Consider the following 21,883-nt stretch of genomic DNA (forward strand, 5'->3'; position numbering starts at 1 on the left):
GGGCTGGTGTGGAGTCACTTCTCCACCACATCCACTTTCCGGCCAGCCCTGAGGGACAAGAGCCTACACAGAAACCAGGCCTCGGCGGGTAGCCCCACAAGTGGAACCTTTTTTCTCTTCAAGGAGCGTGGAGCGCCTCACCTGATCTTTAGGTACGCTGCCATTCCAAACACCAGTAACACCACTGCGATGACAGTCACGGTGATGGCGGCGATGCTGCCTGCAGAGGAAAGAGCCACAGAAGACGGTCAAGCAGGGAGTTCAAGACCACGGGGAAACGCTGCCCTGCTTCCTCCGGAAGAGGGGCATGCTATTTGCTCCAGATTACGCTGCGTGGATCTTAGTTACCAGAATTTTAAAAATATTTATCAAGACCCTTGGGTGTGTACTTCAGAGGACAGGACACAATAATATCTGATCATCCTTTTTAAGAATAATGCCAGCGGCAGTGTCTTGATGTTTAATTTTCTCCTTTTCCAGGATCGGGTACATCCTTATGTCACCTGTGAGATGTTGGGAACAGATGTTCTATCCAAGGCTCACTACAAAGTCATGCAGTTGACTTTACAATCAGCTAGAACCACATGACATGGCCCACCTCAAAAGGGTCACTTTGTAAGGTGATGTGCTAGTTTCAATGATGTCATCATATCATGGCATTTGGAAAAAAATACTTCTCTTTGGGAAATATGGCCAGCTTTCCTATTTAAATAGTAAATTTATTTTAGAGAGAATGAGGTAAGGTTTGGCATACAAAATAAGTTCAGGTCCAGTAGGTAACACTGTATTTGTGTGTGCGCGCACGCATGTGTGTGTGCGTGTTTGCGTGTCTGCTTGGTGAAGTGACCAGATATTATTCTAAAATAACAGGAATGTTTTATTCTGTAGTTTGAAATCTTGTTCAAAAAGCAACGATTAATGAGAAGTTAAAAGCAGACAGACAGACAGACAGAAACCAACCAACCCTGTAAGCATGTAGCCTCCTAACCATATGCCTCTGGATACTTCTTTGGAGTACAACACTCTCTTTGTGCGAGCGTTAGACTAATAACGTACACACTTAAGTTTTATTCCACCTCAGAAGTGCCAAGAATCAATAGGGCTCTTGTTCTCCAATGTTTCAAGTGACTCTTGGGCACTACATCTGGAATAATGGGTCTGGTTACTCTTCCAGTACGCTCGGAGATTGTTTACTGCTTGAACAAATGAACGGAACAGTTTTTGAACACAAGGGAAAGAGACAGGAGACCTGGGGTCAAATAGATGGACGCAAGTGTGTGTTCAACAGAGCGGCCCCGCTGACTCCGCACCACCCTCCCGCGGGACGGAGGAGGAAGACTGCTCTGCTCACTTCAGTGTGGTTCTCGGGGGAGGGGTAACGGCAATGCTTGTAAACCAACCTGAAGAATTACCCGAAGGCATAGTGCTGGCCGTGTTCCCATCTCTTGTGCATTAGGTCTCAGAGAAGGTGAATTTTCCCCACGCATTTGAGGAATGATGAGTAGTGAATTATTTTGTATCTCCTCTTATTCTGCTCTGCTATGGTGGCTTTTGTTTATGGTTCTTCCCCTCATCTCTTCCACCAAAAAAATTGGGGCACAGCTGAGAGGCAAAGCTACTTACTAACTCTTTGTTAATTCTCCAGAAGGTTAAGGCAAGAAAGGCTATTTCAGGTAGCTGTGTGTCCATTTTATTTTTTATAACAAGAGAGAACCAAAGGCCAGAACCAGTTTGACATTGCCATGGAGTCGGGGCACGCTCAATCACTTCAGAGCTCACATGCTTCTGAATACTCACATATCTACAACATTGCTCCCAGAATCCTTTTGGGTCAAATGAGTATAATTAACAGTCTAATTCTCACTCCCTTTTTATTAAAGGAGGATGGAATTATGGCAGTCATTGCTGATTTCATTGCCCATCTGGTCAAGCAGAGAAAGTTTGAGGTCAGATCTTTTCCTGAAAAATGTCAGCTCCTACTTTGAAAGGCAGTTCTTAGCTTCATGGCCTCCAAGCTCTGCTGAAATTAGCACAATTCAAAGTTCACCAAAGCCTCCAAACAGGCCTTTTAAGAGCTTGTGAAGAGAGGATTATAACCCTAGGTAAAGGGATGGGAGTATTTTAAGATTTAAAAAGACACAGTCATTGTAATTAGGAGCCGTTTAGAAAACTAACCTTTCAATTTAATTTCTCACCTTAAAAAAAAAAAAGAAGGGAAGGAATATAGCTGATTCCCCTAAAAGACTCATTTTTCTTGCCCTGGGGATGGTTTAATACTTGGTATTTTAAATTTGACCTTCTTCAAAGTTTCTTCCTTACCTCTGAGCAGCTGGGTCTCTTCCAGTCCTGCCATTTACTAAGTTTATTTATACATCACCTCTTTCTAAAATGAATCAGGCAGTTTCCCTGACTCAAGTGCTGCTCTTTCTGTTGTTGAGACAGCAAGTGACAGAGGGACCCGCTTTGTCTCCACGTCATGGTGGTCATGCAGCTTCAGCAGCTGTAGCCTTAAAGGCTACCCTTGCTTGTCCAAAGACAATGTCATCTCTGAGTACCAGAACATGCCTGGTTCTGTAGGGCTGCTGGGGAAAGGGGGGCTTCTGAGAGTGGTTCTGCCCTATACTAGGGCAAAACGCCTGTTCTGTCATGCACTGGCTATTCTCAGAGGGTGCTGGCTGCAGACTCTAGACTCTTCTGGAAGGGTGGTTAGCCCCAAGTTTGCCTTCACCCCCACAGCAGCTGCTGCCTCAGGGTCCAGTCACCCCAGCCCTGGGGAGTTCCACACCTGAGGGCTTTATGGTTTGAGCCAGTGAGGAGGTTGCTAAGCCAATGTGAGCACAACTTTCTGTGGAAACTAAAAAAAGGCTTTGTTTTCTCCTTGTGAAAACAAATGTTTGCCCCCTGAGTTTTGTTTCAACTAAACTGGAATTCCCCTTGTCGTTTGACTCTCATTCTTTTTTCAAGGTGGGACGGGGAGAAGAAAATGAGAAAGTGTGGCTGGGGGGTTAGGAAAAGCTTTGCCCAGAACGAAGTTACAGAGTCTTTGGTGGGCTATGTGCTGTTGCAGGGGTGATGGCTAAGTTGACAATCTGGGGTTTACTGGACAGAAATTAAGAGAAAACTGGAAGAAGCTTACCTCTATATTTTACAAGCCAACACACAAGAATATTTCATAGGGAATTCCATGGTGCCAATACATTACTCCTAGCGACAGAACTGTTGAAGATCCAGAGACCTATGCCTCCTTGAATTTCATGTCTCCCCAAAGTCATGAATTTCCCAGGGTACCTTTTGGCCACTTTCCTAATGAGAGTATTTGGGTTACCTACCTTTTGCAGGCAGGTAATAACTTGGTGCCGGTCATAGGCCAACAACGTTATAGCTCTCATCTGATTATCTTTATGAGACGAATAGGCACATTCTCATTTTATAAATGAGGAAGTTAAGGCCCAGCAAGTTAAGACCATGATTAAAGTTTGACATTTGGTAAATGATTGAGCTGTCATCTGAACACAAGCCTGTTTTTCTCTAGGTTTGCATTTTAATCATTCATATACTAGTTACTTCCTCCAGCCCCTTTCTCAGCTTTTTTTCTTTATGACCTTGGCTAATTCAAGGCTTCTGAAAAGCCTTCCCTGACAAGACAGTGCTGCCCCGTGTTCTCCCATCTCTGTGCCCCTTTCAAGCACTGGGCTGTGTTCTTGAGCTTCCCTAGGCAGGTTCTCCTCCTCTCCATCCTGCGTCACTCCCTGTGTTTGCATGCTCTTAGCACTAGGTACTGTCTCTAGCCCATAGTGTGTTCTAAGCACTTTCCTACAATGTGAAATAAATAAATGTAATATTGGTGAGAAGAATGATAACTGGGCATTTTGGTTCCAGTTACTGCATTAAGAAAGCTCTTAAATAGCAGGCTCTCCAACTGTTCATCCTGGAACCCCCTGCTCCAGGTTTTATCCAAATACCTATCCTTAGGACAACATCAATGCCCCCCACCACATTATTTTTTGACTTCCACACTGTTCACCAGTGAGTCTTCATGGATGACAGAAATGGTTTGTTGGAGGTGAAAAGAATTAGGAACCACTGAGCAGGCCACTAATGTCTACAAAGCAGTCACAGCCACTCCCAAATAGCCCTCTCCTCTGCTAAGCCACTGCTTTGTCCTCAATGCCCTGAGATAGTCTTAGAACAAACTGTGGCACCATTTTAAAGGACCCCTCGCCCCATGCTTGCCTCTCACCTGCAGACACGTGGGCTTTGTCTTTATCACATGCCCAAGGACTCTGCTTAGCTCCTGTCTACTTCCACCTGCCACTCCTCGACATCTGTCTTCTCTGGCCTTGGCAATATTCTCAGACCTCAGATGTTTCTCTGAGTCCTTTCTCACTGAGAGAACCTTCCCCAGCTAAACATGAAAGAAGCCTTTCATTTGTAATCTTTGGCAAGAACACCTGTCAATTGTGAAAATAGTAGGATGTGATAGAGAGAACCTGAACATCCCATGAAAGAACGAACTTAATTCACTTTACAGAAGGTGCAGCTCAGAGAGCACAGGGGCGGGGAGAGGCGAGGGGGGCTTCCAGGGATGAGAAAGAGGTGAGCGTCTACTTCCTTGCAAGCACTCTGACTCCTGAGCTACCTGCTTCTGGAAAGTTACCAGTGAGTGCATTCAGCACACATGTGTGAGCGTTTGACCAAGGTCCAGGATGTGTACACACAGCTCAGATACATTTAAGAGTCTTAACAACTCTCTTGACTGTCATTCAGTATTACCACTCTGCTTCCTCCTTCCTGATCCAGAGAGATTTTGTAAGAAGTGGAAAGAGGAGCAGGTGGCCATTTCAGAGTGTGGTGTGGTGGCTTCTTCTGTCAATGTCACCAAGAGGAAAGGAACACTTTGTCTCCAGGCAATTCTTTCAAAGTATTCCAGAGCAGAGGTTTGGCAACTAATGAGGAAGTAGTGTATGCCCAAATTTCCACTTGTTTCGCTAGGCTCGTTCGTCTTTATGGAAGTGATGTACTTCTCCTCAGGATCAACAATGGTAATAATAAAGACAATAGCAGTGACTGCTTCCCTGTTGCAGCTGTGACAGGACTTTTCTATGACCCTCAGTCCTTTCAGTTCATCTAGTCCTCACAAAACTAAGGAAAGAATTCTTGCTATCTGCACTTTGTAGGTGGGGAAAGTGGGGCACAGAGATGTGAAGGGCCCCAAACCATGTTGTAAATGGAAAGACCAGGGTCCATGTGAAGACTGGCCCCCATTTCCTGCTGCCACCCTCTAGGTTCTTGTCCTAGTTACCTTCTCATGGCCGGGACAAAGCACCTGGCCATAAGCACCTTATGTGAGGAAAGGTTTTATTTCAGGCTTATAGTCTTGGGGGAATCTTTCCTCATGGTGGGGAAAGCATGGCAGAGTAGAGGTTGTGCAGCACACCATGTATTAGCTGGAAGGTGGCAGCCAGACTGAACTAGCTAGTGAACTCCCAGTAGGGCTGCACTAATAAGCCCCCAAGTCTTCCCCCAGTGACACAGCTCCTCCTCCAAGGCTCCACCAGCTGGGGAGTGAGTATGAGGCATACCCAAACATATGAGGCTATGGGAGACATTTCATGCTCAAACCACCACAGTGCCTCTGCTACCCCGGGCTGTAGTGTTAGACCTGAGTCAGCCTTAGATCAAGCCTGCAGCTCTGGAGCCTGTTTGCTTTCTGTAGGAGTTGGGGGCTAATTTGGGACAGTGTACAGATCTGTGTCCTCTTGTAGGCACTAGTGGCGAAGTGTTAAAGCTCAATAACTCAAGCTGATAATTTGGAGGAAGGACCTTCACAGGACAGCAGCTAAGTAGAAGGCTTTTGTCTTTGGAGTCCAAAATGTGTGTGGCCACCAATCAGCTGCTTAGATTGCTGTCAAATGCTATGCATTGCGGGATAGCCATCCCTTGGTATCCATGAGAACTTGGTTCTAATACCCCTGCAGATGCCAAAATCCAAGGTGTTCAAGTCTCTGAGAGCAAGTGGCATAGTGTTTGCATACAATCTATCCATATCTTCCTACATACCTGAAGTTGCTCTAGATTACTTTCAATAGCCACTCAGTGTAAATGTCATGTAAATTGTTGGAGACTATATTGTTTAGTAGCAAGCAAAATGCCTGTTAATGTTCATTATAGACACAGTTTTGTTCCAATATTTTTGATAGGCATTTCAGAAAGCTGACTACATATTAAATAACTCAAGACATACAGTAACTGCTAGTTTTGGGGCACCATACCATGTCATATTAGCAGGAAAGTGGCAGGGGAGAAAGTGGTGGTAGTGATCATGATGATATGTGTGTTTGTTGGAGAGTGGTGAGATGGGGGGCGGGAAATGACAAAAGGGGTCCTAGCTCCTCAGATACAACTGCCTAAATGAGCCCCAGCTTCACCCTTACTGAAGGTCATTTTGATTTCTAGCCCTGGGTTCTGCTTGGATTTTACTCTTTTTCTTCCTCTGCTCTACTCCATGCCATGGGAATCTAAATTTGTCTTCCCTCTCTAACCCTAGATCAACCCCACAGGACTGTTTTGAATGAGCTTCCTGGATCAGATCAGCAAATCAGTAGCTAGAGAGACAAGTCAGGCTTCAGACCCAGCAGGGGAATGAGGAGTAGACGGATGGGCAGAGAGGAAGGCAGGGAGGGAGGTGGGTGGCACCAAACTTGGCATCTCTACCTGTAATGGAGACAGTCAGGTCTGGACAAGCTGGAGCAGTCTTGGGGAGGGGTGGGGGGTGAGCTGCTCTCTGAAGGGTGAGCAGGGTTGGGCCAGACAGCAATAAAGGCTTGAGGTGAGAGCCAGGTTGGTGGAGAACAGACACCTAACATTTCTAGGTCAACTGGACCTGAGATAGAGATACCCTGACTGGAGTCCTGATGTGAAATGGCTAATTGCAGTCCTCTCTACCTCTATGGCTACTGGGAGGAGCAGACAAGATGAAGACCTTCATCGAGTACCATGAGGAAGGAAGGCACCAAGATCTCTGTGTAGCCCTTCATTTTTTCAAAAAATTTTTGTTTATTTTTATTTGAGAGCAACAGACAGAGAGAGTAAGAGGGAGAGAGAGAGAGAGAGAGAGAGAATGAGAATGGGCATGCTGGGGCCTCCAGCCACTGCGAACGAACTCCAGATGCGTGCACCCCCTTATGCATCTGGCTAACGTGGGTCCTGGGGAATTGAGCCTCGAACCAGTGTCCTTAGGCTTCACAGGCAAGTGCTTAACCGCTAAGCCATCTCTAGCCCCCCCTTCCTTCATTTCTTGGATTAGGAGATTGAAGTACCAATTGATTGACTGTGTGTGGCCATGGCCACACATTTTGCAAAAGAAAAAAAAAATCTAGGCCTGCCATTTATGTAAGAAATTAAAAAGGATAATTCACAAGGAAATGTACTCAGGACAGTCATGAGACCTCTGAAAGCCAGCCATGGTGTTTGGGCTTGAAGATGTGGGGACAGACCCTGGAAGCCTATTCTGAGAATAGGCATGCTTTTTAATTTTAATTTTTTTTTTACAAAAGCCTCCTCAAGGTTCACCTGTAAGCAACCTCAATGATGGTACTGACTTGAGCTCTCTTTTATTAAATGTTTGTTTATATTCTGTGTGTCAGATAAACAACTCCCACCACATATCCACCATATTCATAGGTGTCAGAGATCTCATGTTGAGTGATTGCAAGTGTACAGGGCTCTCCTGCTCTCCATGTTGGAAGTCTCTGAAATCCAGGGATACCAAATCATGCTTAATTATTTGTCCAGATCCCTAGAAATTAGCTCATAAAATAATTCTGCTTTCTTTCTGACATTGAACTATTTTTTAAAATTTTTATTAATTTTTTATTTATTTGAGAAATAAAGGGGAGAGAGAAAGAGAGAGACAGAAACAGAAACATAGAGAGCTCCAGTTGCATGCACCACCTTGTGCATCTGGCTTATGTGGGTCCTGGGGAATTGAACCAAGGTCCTTTGGCTTTATAGGCAAGTGCCTTAACCACTAAGTCATTTGTCCAGCCCACATTTAGCTATTTTTAATCAAACTTTATTAGTAGCTAAGGTTCAATTAGAACAGCTCTTTTACAAGGCATAAAACTGGCAGTAAAATATACAGAAGTGATTTTATATATGTATGTATGTGCTTCCATGTGCTCATGTTCATGTGTGTGCAGATGTGTGTCTGTGTGTGGATATGGGCACACATATGTACGGAGGTCTGAGGACAAGCTAGAGTATCATTTCATTCTTCAGGAATGCCATCTGTTTGGTTTTTTTTTTTTTTTTTTTTGAGACAGGTTCTCTCTTTGGAGCTCTCAAATTAGGCTTGACTGGCCAGCAAAGCCCAGAGCCCAAGGACTCGCCTGTTTCCACCTCCCCAGCAATGGATTACAAGCATACCTCGCCATGCTCTGCAATTTACATGGGTTTGGGGGATTAGCTCAGGTCCTCATGTTTGCAAGGCAAGCATTTGCTGAGGGAGCTACCACTGCAGTCCCAGAAATTTTCTCAATTTACACAACCTAAGCTTGTCTCTAAAAGACCATCCTGTTTTGATCCATTCTCTCCAAAAAATCTTTAAATTACTGCATTATATACCTAGTCATTTTCTCCAAGTGAAAAAAAGTGAGCTTATCAAAATTAGACAAATGTCATTCCAGCTGGAGTCCTTGCCTTACTTTTATGTCTTAAAGTGTGTAAAAACTTGGAGCAGAGCATTATCTGTGCTTCTCTATTTTGGCTACTTAGAAGACCTGGCTTGGGGACCAGTGTTGTATTGATCTAGCAGCACTTTCCTGCATTGAACACATTATTAGAAATGTAGAGTGGTCATGCTAATCTTGCCTGAGGTAATAAAAGCTATGCACTTGCAAATCCAGGTGCTTGTTTTTCCTCTGTGCATCTTTCTCTCATGGGAACACACCAGCCCTTGCTGTGAGGAAGCAGGGGGCTCAGGTCTGCAATTAATGCAAACCATGTCAGAACAGTTCTCTGTTACCATGGTTTTAATGTTTCTTCACTTCACTTACAATTAAGATCATTTTCAAGAGGAATGAGACTTCTTTCTCACTTGGAATTTATTTGACTGCTTGTTTAGGTTGTCCAATCTCAGCTATTCTTTGATGTCTGTATGGGGTCTCCAAGAATAGCAAATGATCTTCCTTAACCCCTTTCTCGTAGCGTAGTGCTGTCTTCCACAAGGGAACAAGCCAATTGCTACACAACAGCCCTAGGTGTCAGGAGAAATGCTCATATTCGGTTGGCCTGAGGCTATTCCCTGCACTCCAACTGCAAGGCACATTCAGAACAGCTTGGGGCTCTCAACACCCATGCCATCTCTTTGAGAATGATGCCTGAGGGTGAACAGTGTATTCCAGAAGGCTTGCCATCCCCTCTCTGGGAAAACTGTTAGTCTCCTCTTTCTCTTCAGTACTTAATGATGAAGATGAAGCCTGACCAGGGATAGTGCATTGCCTAAAGGAATCACAATGTAGAAAGGCTGGCAGGACCTCCACTGGAAAATCATCTAGTCTGCCAGGTAAATGCCCCACTCGGGTCTCCTGTCTGGTCAGAGGGCATAAGGCAGAAGGAAGGTAGATGGTTTATCTTGATTGTCAACCTGACAGGTCCTAGAATCGCTTGTGAGGTGTTACGTAGAAGAGGATAGTTTGTGGGATAAGCTTGTGAGGGATTAGCTTAATCAGGTCAAGGTGAGAAGACCTTAATTGACCAAGTAAGTTTGGAAGACCCATCTTAAGTGTGGGTGGCACCATTTCGTGGGCTGAGATCCTGGACTGTCTAAAAAAGAGAAAGATGGCTGAGCACCAGCATTTATCACTATCTTCTTCTGTGGACAGCATGCGACCAGCTCTGACTCAAACTCCTGCCTGCATGCCTCCTCTGTCATCATGGACTGTGACTGGGAACTGTAAGCTGAAATGAACCCTTCCTCTTTTTGACTTGTTTAGTCAGGTGCTTTGTTGCAGCAACGAGAAGGCAGGTAGGTGATAGAGATGGGCAGAGTTCTCAAAGCTCCAGATAAAATCCTTACCCTGTTTGCCACGCAATGTGCACATTTCTTGTTTGTATCATGAGAACTAGGTAGAGGACAGTGAGCAAATTTCAGGTTATATGTCCCAACAACTTTGATGAGGGCAGTGGCATCATTGTAATTACTGAAGTCACAGTGATCCAGGGAGCTCCCAGGAGCCATTAGCTAAATTCAGCCTGTTCTTCTGTAATTAATCACCAAAGCCACATAGAACCTGCTTTTGGACACTATGTTTACCAAGTTTCAATTTTTCCCAGGCTTGGGATTCAGAATTAAAAATACTGGAGAGAAAAGTACTTTCCGATGTCTGGGGCAAATTACTTGAATGTACAATTTCTTAGTTGTCCATTTTTGGATGCAATGGGGCCTGGGTTTATTCTCATAGCTTAGCTGTTGTTTTCCTCCAACTCCCCAGACTGCTTTTTGTCCCAGCTAGTGACCTCTACTTGTTTAACTCTAACCCATTTCTGTGGGTTCACTGACTTTCCTGAAAGTGTTACTGTTCCAGCTGTGATCACAGTTATTTTTCTCCTTCACACGTTTTGGATTATCCTTTTCTGTATTGTGTGATGGGCAGGTACTCAATGGATTTTTATTGCCTGATACTCAAGGTAACTGTCTCTTTGGGAACCCTAAACAAACATTCTAGTTTTTAAGAAAATTAAGAAAATTAAGTTAAGAAAATTAGTCTAGGCGTCTAAGCCTGGGGTTAGCCACACTGAAGTTGAAGAGCCCATCTGTGATAACAGCTAACATTTAGTGCTACCAAAGAGAAACTTCATGCAGTTGTCTATTTAACCCTACGAAGAATTCTATAAACTAGGTACAGTATTATACTTGTACTTTCATCTTACAGATGAGGGGAGTCACATCCAGTGACAAATTTTTCCCCATGTCTCCCACCTAACAAATGACACAAGAGAGACTTTTGCCAGACAGCCTGATGCCGCAGCTTGTACCTCTACTAATATCCTTGCCTTCCTAGAGCCTGCCTTTGACATGAGCGCACAACTTCTACAGATGGAAACATCTTACTAGTGGTTTTGATGGCCCACCTTTGTGAGCTTACTGAGATTTTATGATTTTAGTATCTTACCTTCATCTTTGAGCCAGTGGTCTAACCCTTGTAAGCCATGAATCTAACCATGAAAGCAAGATACTGTTGAAACAAATGTTATCTGTTATGGCTGATATTTTCTTTCCTAGGTCCTGAGAAACCAGGCATGCTGAGGTCATAAATTTATTGTCCACTGTATGTTCTGATGCAGTACTCTGTCAATTTTCTGGGATAGGATTTTTAGATTCTTTTCTGATAAAGATGGTATGTTGACATTGACCTATCCTTACTTCCCCTGCCAGTTATTGTGAAGTTAGTAACATACTCTCTTCTGAGTGGGAGGGTTATGTGTGCTGAGCACTCCTTGTGGAGATGGGATCAGGCATATCCCAATCCACTTCTCCCAATGAGCCAACAGGATGTGGATTAACTAACAGCATCAGTGAACTCCCAGTTTCTCAGAGAAACATTTCCAAAGCTACTTCCATTGTCTATGGTTGTTGAGCATCTAATTAAAAAACAAAACAAAACAGAGAAATGGCCCTATGGAGATAGAAACTTTCCAAAGATAATAAAAGGTAACACTAGGAAAATTCAAATATATGATGTAGTTTTCTTACTATTAGATAACAGAAATGGTAAATAGTTGGTTTTATTACCTTGACATATATTTTCGAAGGGTATTTTGAACATATTACAAGACCAGACTAGGATCTAGGCAGAATGAGTAAACCAAAGCAGAAATAGAAGAAACAGAGATAGAGATTTTTAACTGAAATAAACTCTGACAGTTGGAGGTCGTATGGGAGTTCATTTAGATTTAGCAAATTTTGAGGGTTAGCATTAGTTTAAAGAATTAGGTCTCGAACTGGAGAGATGGCTTAGTGGTCAAGCACTTGCCTGTGAAGCCTGTGGACTCTGGTTTGAGGCTCGATTCCCCAGGACCCATGTTAGCCAGATGCACAAGGGGACACATGTGTCTGGAGTTTGTTTGCAGTGGCTGGAAGCCCTGGCACGCCCATTCTCTCTCTCTCTCTGTCTCTGTCTCTGCCTGCCTGCCTTTCTCTCTCTCTCTCAAATAAATAAATAAAAATAAACAACCAAAAAGAATAAGGCCTAGAAAGGAAAAAAAAAAAAGCAACCGTGAATAATGGTTTATATGAGTAATCATAGCAATCCCAATGTCCACAGTAAAACCCAAAGTGGGGTTCAGGATGGTGGGAAGGGAGCGGTGTCGGGGGAATGGGAGTGGGTAGAATGACAGCAGAGGCCCTTGTAATTGTTTAAACTTATGCTAGAGGTGATTTTGCCTGTTTGGGTGAGGGTGTTCAAGTTTTCTTCATTTCCCATTCAATGCCCAGATTTACAAAGCTAAGAAGATATGTGGGCTTATATCTAAAGCTAAAAATCATTTATTCATTGAACAGGTATTGAAAACCTACATAAACTGAGCTAGACACTATTAGATGTTAGGAAGATATCTATCTGTTAGAAGTGGAAGGCAGTCAATGCAGAGAATCATAACTAGTCCAGTGCTGAAAATAAGTGACTGATGAGTGCTCAGCCCCAAATAGGACACATATTCCACCCCCTCTAGGGCTCAGGGAACAGGCCAGGAGGTGCGGCAGAAGATGAGAGCTGGAGGATGGAGAAAGCCCTGTGGAGCTCGGGCATCCAGACATGACAAGGCCTTTGCACTCATGAACCAACACCGGATGTGGACACCTGCGCAAGACCAGTGTATGGAAGCCAGTCAACACTCTGTTAGAGACAGGGAGGGGCTCAGAAGGCCAGCCTCCCCAGTGAGCTAAGGACACTTAAAGGCTGCTGGCGAGGGGGAGTCATCCTCTTCCATGGCAGAGCCACTAGTAAGTGACAAGGAGTGCAGTGAAACTGACAGGGATGAGGGAGGATAATGTGGGGCCATGTGATCAAAATGGAATATATTTGTATGAAAATGTCAAAAATAACAAAAGACATAAAAGATACTTTTACTTGAAAATCATGTGATAATTGTCAGACATCTCAACAAACCAAATTATGCAAGTTGTTGTAAAAATATGGCCATTAACTTAAAAGCCATGTGGTGGCACATGCCTTTAACCCCAGCACTTGGGAGGCAGAGGTAGAAGGATCGTTGTGAGTTAAAGGCCACCCTGAGACTCCATAGTGAATTCCAGGTCAGCCTAGACTAGAGACTGAGACTCTACCTCAGGAAAAAAAAATTATATATATATATATATATATATATATATATATATATATATATATATATATATATACATACATACATATATATATAATTATATATATATATGTATGTATATACATATATATGCATATACACACATATATATATCCACTAGCTTACTACAATCTGCATGTTTTTAGTCCTAAAAGTTTTCTAGGATTACTTTACAAATGATTCTTTCATCTTTCCTATCAGTTAATGCTGTCTTTCAAGTCTGCATTCATGAATGTGTCCTACACAGAGAGTCCCTTATAGGTACAAACACAGAGATGTCAACGTGTCTCTGCTACCCACTGCTCTTTATTTAAGGGGGCTCATTATCATGGCCCATAAAAAATAATGCTGGAGTGCAAACCAGCAATTTAAAGTTCAAAGATGTCACCAATTATCACAATTTTATTCCTTCTTTCTGAATGGAAAATACAGGGCACCATAAAGCCATGGACACATGGGTTCTGCAGACAAGAAAAATCTGCATAGGTAGGATCTGATGAAATTCTGAATAGAATTTGTTTTGCAGTGTCAGTTCTTCCCTTGAGCATTTACTGAGTCCTAAGCTGTGCACAGCACCATTTAATCTCACCCAGAGAATGAAAAGTACCTTGTGGGCATAGTTTCTTTTTAATAGCACAAAATGGTCCAAATTTAACACATCAAATCTTTCTTCTTTAAGCCGGGCGTGGTGGCGCACGCCTTTAATCCCAGCACTCGGGAGGCAGAGGTAGGAGGATCGCCGTGAGTTCGAGGCCACCCTGAGACTACATAGTGAATTCCAGGTCAGCCTGAGCCAGAGTGAGACCCTACCTCGAAAAACCAAAAAAAAAAAAAAAAAAAAAAATCTTTCTTCTTTAAAAGCCAAACAAAAGCGACAAATCAATCAAAACGTGTTCCCTCTGCAAAGCTGACTGGTGGTGGTGGTTGTCACCACCTGCTTCTCCTCCCGCGGGCAGCCCCACCCTTTAGGCTCTGCAGGCTAACACCTGATGGCACCCCATGTGGTCCACTCCAGTGCTCCAGTGTGCTGTATTCCCTGCCAGTATTTCCACTACTTGGCTGAATGGGTGCAGTGGAAAGATCCTTGGCTTAGAGCCAGTCTGGAGAACTGGATTTGAACCCTGGTTTGGCCACTCATGTGAGGACTTGAGGATGTCACTTAGTCTCTGCACTGATTTTGTCACCTGTGAAATAATACAGCTGAGCTGACCTTACTGGAGTATTCTGAGGATTGCGTGAGGGGCAGTCTGGGTCAGCGACTAGCCCAATTCCCAAGTAACCTTCTTATGAGCAAGGGTCTCATTTCTTCCACATGGGAAAAGTGTAATAAGCAATTGTCATTGCATGATAAACACACAGGACTTGAAATACAGCCTTGCTCTCATATTCGGTTTACAGCCCAAGCACTTCATGGCACAGCAGTTAAATCAGCATGACCAATCATTGACAGTGAGAAACCAGAGATGTGGTATGTGGTGCACATGTATCTGGTCCTCAACTGTATGCAACTTACTATACATGTCTTCTTGCTAGCTAACTATTTACATTTAATTACTAGACCATTCTTCCCCTTTGCCACTACCAATGCGTAGACAAGTCTGGCTCAGGATCTTCTGTGACTTAGGGTCCTCCCCTACTCATCTTGAAGTCTTCCAATTTCACCTGCAATGTTCCTCTAGGCAGCCTGGGAACTACCAAACTACTTTACTTCCTAGACCATGTGCATACTACATGGTACATTCTATGAGAGAAATAGTTATTATTTAGACCTATGTACATCCAAGGGACCCAGGTTCGATTCCCCAGGACCCATGTAAACCAGATGTACAAAGTGGTGCATGCATCTGGAGTTTGTAGCGGCCAAAAGCCCTGGCACTCCCATTCTCTTTCTCTCTCTCTCTGCCTCTTTCTCTCTCCATCAAATAAAAAAAATTAAAAATCAATTTAATAACCTTATTGGCCCTGGTTCATGGGTTCATTCATTTAGTCAACAAGTGCTACTGAGGGTCTGCCACAGATCATCCTCTGTTCTAGGTGTTTATGGATAGGATAGGGGATATAATCTTCCTTTTTTTTTTTTTGTTGGTGAGCAGGGTCCTTATGTTACTCTAGTAAAAATGAGGTGGTCTCAGAAAACAGTCAGCCATGAAAAGGAAAACAAAGCAGGGTAAAAGGGAAACAGTGTTGAAGTTAGCATTTCACCCATTAGAGTAAAGGTTTGCTGACAGCTAAATAGAGTCCCAAATATGACAGAAGTGACCCATTAGAAATCTGGAGGGAGGGACAATGTTATAGGTATGGGGGAACAGCGAGTGTCTCCACCCTGGGGCTGGCGTTTTCTTAATGCTTAACTAACAGTGAGGCTGTCTGTGTGCTCAAGGCTCAAGAAGACCGAGAGCAGAGAGGTGGTGTGGGTTCCGATCATATTGAGCGTGGCAGAATGGGGCAAACTTTGTCCTTAACTCTGGTCTCAAGGCAAAGCAATTTGACTTTCAGAGCTAAGAGGCCATAGGGGCTTCTCGGAGCCCCTGCTGCTTCCCTCTTGAAACAAGACCTTTTATTTAGCCTGTTATTTCCAACATATTATCATCTCAACTTCCAGGCAATATAAAATTTTTCAGTTTCTACTCTGTATTGCTCCATCTTTGAAACCCAGCACAGGAGAGATCTCACATTTCCAGGACTCAGAGGCCACATTTGGCTCTTGGCTAACACATGGGAAGAATAAGGACCATCTAACAAGACTTCTGGGTGCCATGAGCACCAGCCTCTCCCCTCCATGACAAAGGTGACATTGCTAGGAACACTGGGTACTGAGTCCCTCATCTCACAGGTGTTAGTCACCAGGCAGAGGTATCATGTGACAACCCAGAGGACCAATGGTCTGCAAGTCCTACAAAGAGCTCCCTGGCAAGGAAGGGCCTGGCAGAGGTCAGCGCAGCCTCAGGAACACTAGAGCCGTCCCACTGGGAGATGACAGAAGATGAGAAGACCCGATGAACAAATGTGGAGGAAGGCTCAAAACCCAGAACATCCCCCCGAGATCCTAGCCTGAGGAATTGAAAGGAGAAGCAGACGGGGACTGTGGAAACCAAGGATTCGTCTTGTGCATATGGAATGTGAGGTGCTGCTCGTGAGCCACCCGTGTGAGATGGCAGCTGGCTGACAGCTGGCAGAGTTCGAACGAGATGTCTCAGAGTCACTGGGATGTGATCAGCTCAGGACCAGGTGGTGAAGGGAGGAGACTATGAGGTTGGGTGGAGTGATCTCCAAGGAGGGAGGGCAAAGGGGATCTGGGGTACTCCACCAGCACAGAGCAGGCTGGTGAGGGGTGAAGTACGGCCCAGGCAGAATAGGCAGAGAACTGACAAAGAACTTATTCTGGAGCTCAAGTACCACAGTGTTTAGAGCTGAGGGCAATGACCATGACCATCTGGGTCAACAACTATGAAGAGGTCAGGTTAACCCAGGCCCAAGAATTATCCAGTGAGCCTGGAAGTGTAGAAGGATCCTTGCCAGGAGCAGGTTGTGCTTACAGCTGTGGAGGACTTGGCATCACCTGTGGTGCTCCTGGTCCCTTACCTTGGCACACAATGCCCTGAGCCCCATTTTCTCAAACCTCCTTCATCTCTAGCAGCTTCCAGCTCCCTCACCACAGAGCCCTCCTAAACCCTCCAGTCAAGTTGAACTCCCATAGTACTTGGTTTGTTTTAGAATTATCCAAGCAGCTGGGTTCAGGTGATGGTTGAACAGATGGCTTATCAGAAATATGCTATGTGAGCACTTGAGAGGGAGAAGTAGGAGGAGCACTGTGAGTTTGAGGCCACCCTGAAAGTACATAGTGAATTGCAGGTCAGCCTGGGCTACAGTGACACCCTACCTCCAAAAACCAATAAAAAAAGTAAAAAAGAAAGAAAGGAAATATGCTACATGAACACACTCAGAATTAGTGAATAAGTCCAATCGCTAAGCCACTGCTGCTACCCCTAAAGGCAGCACATGAATCTCCAAACAAGAGCAACCCCTCATAGTCATCTGGAAGTGATAACTCAGAGAGTGGATATTGTGCATGAAGCTCAAGGCTCACTCACCTGCCACTGAGTAGTGTGATCTTGTGCAAGGAACCTCACACTGCCAAGACAGTCTCTTCACTTTTTTATTGAACAGATGCCTCCCACTCATTTTGGGTTGTTTTCAGATTAGAAATTAAAAAGTGGTATTAAGAGTTACTTGTCTCAAGCTGTGCATGGTGGCGCATGCCTATAATCCCAGCACTTGGGAGGCAGAGGTAGGAGGATTGCTGTGAGTTTGAGGCCACCCTGAGACTACATAGTGAATTCAAGATCAGCCTGAACTACAGTGAGACCCTACCTTGGAAAACCAAAACCAAAACCAAAAAAAAAAAAAAAAAAAAACCCAAAAAACAAAAACAAAACAAAACAAAAAAAGAGTTACTGTCTCCCTTCTACTTGAACTGCAAAGTCCCTAAGGACAGGTCTTTTGCTTTGTCTCAAGCCGAGGGTCCTCACAAAGGCACAGTAAAGACTTTTAGATTTAACAGGTCTAGAGGAAAGAATCCTCTCTGGTCTGTAAAACGTGTACTGGCCGGGGCTCAGTGCTCTTCCTTCCCTGCCACTCTTCTCTCTTTCCTAACCAGTCAAGTGTTCTTCACTCATTATGTGCATAGATGCCCTGAGCTACAACTGTGCCACTAATTTTGTGCCTCTTGATGCTGCTGTGTTGAGTAAATTAAGATGTATGATCTAAAGCCCAAGTCAAAATATTAGAGGTCTCTTAGAAATTGCAGTGAAGAAACTGGGGCACTTTTAGAAAGTAGTAGATGTATCTGATTTTGGAGAGTTGTATAAACTAAGCAAATACTTCATGCTTAGTATTAATCTGATATATCCAGGAATCCTGGGGTGAGGGGGTGGGCAGAGTGGGGAAAGGGAATCAGTACACACACATACTGGTGGTAATGACTTCAACCAGGAAGGAGCAAAATGATGGGTCCATGCCTACAGGCCTGTCGGGGGTCACTTTGTGAGTACGATACCCAGTCTGCGCCAGGTCCTCTTCTGGGCTAGACATATACAAAGGGGAGCTTTGTTGAGACAGAGGCAGAGGTAGAGGATGTATCCACGAGGAATGTGGGGAGTGCTGGCCTGGATGTACGGACAGGATCTGTAGATCATCCTTCTATCCTACTCCTCCACCTGGCTCTCCACTGTAGCAGTCACTTCCCTTGTATCTGTTTCTGCTGCATGTCACAAAGGCAGCGGGTTGGGAGGGCAGTGTGTTAACCCCTTCACTGGGAGGGTAATCTAGCCTTGGTTTGGTCCCTTAACCAAGAATCACTGCTGCTGGGGAGGTGGCCTGTTCTAGTTACTCTTCTCTCCTTCCTCTCAGGGCCGTCCCTGTGGGCCTCCCTCATGTCAGCCAGGTCTCTATAATTAGTTCCTTCTTCCTACTTTGAACTCTTACTAATATGCCAGTCTTTTGAAATAGCAATTTATAGTTCTCTGGGATTTCTTTCCTTTTTAGACTGTGGACTCTTCCATGAGGCATTGGTTCTTTGTTAATCTTAGTTCTTTTTCCTACCACAGTGTCTAGCACTGTTTCCATTCATAATATTTATTTTTTTAAAAGGTGGATTTTTCCACAGTGCCAGTCTCTTTGCTTTGACCCAAGCTTGTCATACATGATTCTGTCTGAAATATTCTGGTCTCAGTCATATCTAGCCCTGGACCATCCGGGGAAAGGGCTTTAGCTCCATTTCACTTCACTTTCTGGCCATTCTCAGTTCACTATTTCTCAACCAAATGGTCAAATATTCCCACAATAGCCTTTGCTGCCAAGGACTCTAAAGTTTAGTTTCATACTGATGTCTAATACACCTAGCCTCAAAGAATTCTCTAAATATATTTCCAATGTAACTTCTAAGAGCAAAATAAAGATAAAAATAACCCTATAGGGTTTCTGGAAGATAAAAAAAAATGTGATTTCCTATAAAAAGTGTTTCATTTTCCATGAGACACATCAACGTCAATGTAAAATAAACAAGTTTTTTTCCACTCCCCACCCCACATTGCCTGGTTTCTAGGAGGTAAATGTTTCATTAATACTGAGCAGAATTATAATTTGCTGAGCACTTATTCCCTGTCAGTAACTATCCTGAGCACTGTGAATGTCATCTCCTTGATCCCCAAAGAGGACTGTTTTGTCCCCAGGTGATAGATGGGAAGAAGTAAGGGCCTAGGGAGATGGTGCAACTTGCTCCACACAGGAGTCAGAGTTGGAACTGTTACCTGGTGCAGCACCTAAGGAACCTAGCTGGAATCTCTACTCAGCTTTAACCTTATCTTTGACTTCAGCATGTCCAAGATCAGCAGTCTCTCTTCAGCTGGGCTAGCCAGGACTGGTGGAATCTAAGATGGCTTGCAAGCTGATGACAAGACAACCTCTTGCTTAATTATGATCTAATTTTCATAGTGTGACACACCTACCAGCTGCCACAGACAGGAAGCACCAAACCATAGAGAGGAAAAAGAGGGTGGTGCCTGAGTCCCAGGAAATCTCCACCTATTCCAGGAAAAGTCTTGAATATTCTGCCCTTTATTAGCCTCTCCCTCATTTTTAGTCACCCTCTGTCTATGATTTCCTTATTCCCAACTGGGTGAGAAGTTATCTTTGAGCACAGATTCCTGTTTCTCTATTCTCTGGCCACTGAAGAAACTTTTGTTGTTGCATTTTGCTTTGGGGCACCAAAGGAAAAGACTCTCACTTTGGGCCCATTCCTATTTTTGAGTGGAGGGACAGGAAGTTGTTGGCAAGAAAACCCAGAGAAGCTTGATCAAATTGATTTAGTCCATCGTCTCACTCCTGTACAATCCCTGTGACAAATCAGACAGCTGACAACTGTCTACCAAGAATGTCATATGGACATCATTGTGACTAAAAACTTTTCATTCTAATAAAAATTCTTGCAAATTATATTCATCTTTCATGAGTTAACCTTCAGGTATTAATCAATTATGTTTAGTAACTAATCTGACTCTTCTTCTTTTTTATTTTGGAGTCAGAGTCTATATTGCTCAAGCTGGTTTCTGACTCCAGAACTCAAGCAATTCACCTGCCCTAGCTTCCCCTGGAGCATCCCAGCACCTTCAAGAATAGGAAGATTTTCCAGAAGGAAACTCACCTGAACTTAACGCGTGCTCCACTTCCTGCATGATCAGGAAGGATGTGGTGGTCTCAGGGTCACAGATCATTATGTCTGGCTCAACATACTGGGTTGTTTTCTCTTTGGGCACTGGCTCTGCTGTGGCATGGGAAGTGGGTGTGGGACCAGAGCTGTGCCCCTCTGTTGCAGACTCAGGTGTGGTTGGAGTGCCTGAGGCCAAGATGCTGGTTACACTGGAGCCACGTTCAGAGGTGACAGTGGGAGAAGGAACATCCGGCAGGGAGGTTGGCAGGGATGAGGATAGTGAGGATGGAGCTGGAGAGGATGAAAGCGTGGGGGCCAGCGTCCCAGTGACTGGCAGGCTTGCTTCTGGACTGCCCGGGCTGTGTGCCTCTGGCATGGGTGTTAAATGGGCGCCCCCACTTGTCGAGGTGAGCCCAGGAGGTGAGGGCTCTGGGTTGGTGCCTTCCCACTTTGAAGCTGTGCTGGGGACGGCCTCTCCTCTGGGCTCAGTGGAAATGTTCTTGGGATGCACAGGTGTTGGGGCTGCAGCCACAGTGGGGGCAACGGAGGCATTGCGAGGGCCACTGGTTGGGGAGGTGGTGGCGGCCGCGGCAGCGGTGCTGTGTGCAGAACTAGTCCCGGTGACAGGCGGTGGGGTAATTTTTGCCGCAAGAGAAACAGGCAGTGGTGGTGATGTCGGCACACTCTCTACCCTCAAACCTACGAACAAGCCAGACAGGAGCAGTCAATATGTGAACACCTTACAGTATGGGAACTGATGGCGGGTGATTGCCCTACATGTAGCCTTGAACAGTTTGCCCACAGAGATTTCTCATTTGGCATTGTGAAGGTGACTTGGAAAACCTGTTCCCCTTGCTTTGTGACTCTCAGTGGGGACCAGCCCGAAGGCTGAGTAAGAACAGTTAGTGGTTAGTCAGCTCCAGACCAGCAAATAATTGGATGAACTAATTTTGTCATCTGCTAGCGTAAGCCACTGTCCTTGGTGGGGAGGGGGGGGGACCTGTGAGGACAGTAGCTCATTGTATCTGTGTGCAGGAATCACACGTCCTGTCATGTCATGTCATAGCACCTGCCCTGTGGGACGCTGAGGGTGTGTGTACAGTGAGGATTAGTAAGTCTAGGTGTTGATGCGTCTGGTCACTGGAAGGAGGAAGTGAAGGAGTCTCGGAGGGACTTTGGTCCTGTCCCACCCTCACTGCCAAGCCAGCAGAGTACCTGCGGGGCTGGGGGCCTCCTGAATATAGGGGTGAGCTCGTGTCTTTGGAAGCGGGGGGAAGTCCCAGAATAAAAGCTAGA

General features: G+C 44.7%; 1 protein-coding gene across 1 annotated transcript in view; it reads right to left on the minus strand.

Moving 5' to 3' along the window:
- The window catches only part of Parm1 (prostate androgen-regulated mucin-like protein 1), a 94,577-nt gene that overhangs the window by 12,485 nt on the left and 60,209 nt on the right, over window positions 1-21,883 (minus strand). The window contains exons 2-3 of the mRNA XM_045130145.1: window positions 20,582-21,286; window positions 142-220 (exon numbers count right to left, since the gene is read on the minus strand). Of these exons, the coding sequence (XP_044986080.1) occupies window positions 142-220; window positions 20,582-21,286 (784 nt within the window). The remainder of the gene's footprint in view (window positions 1-141; window positions 221-20,581; window positions 21,287-21,883) is intronic.

The sequence above is a fragment of the Jaculus jaculus genome, chromosome 11 (assembly GCF_020740685.1).
Source record: "Jaculus jaculus isolate mJacJac1 chromosome 11, mJacJac1.mat.Y.cur, whole genome shotgun sequence".
Lineage (NCBI taxonomy): Eukaryota > Metazoa > Chordata > Mammalia > Rodentia > Dipodidae > Jaculus > Jaculus jaculus.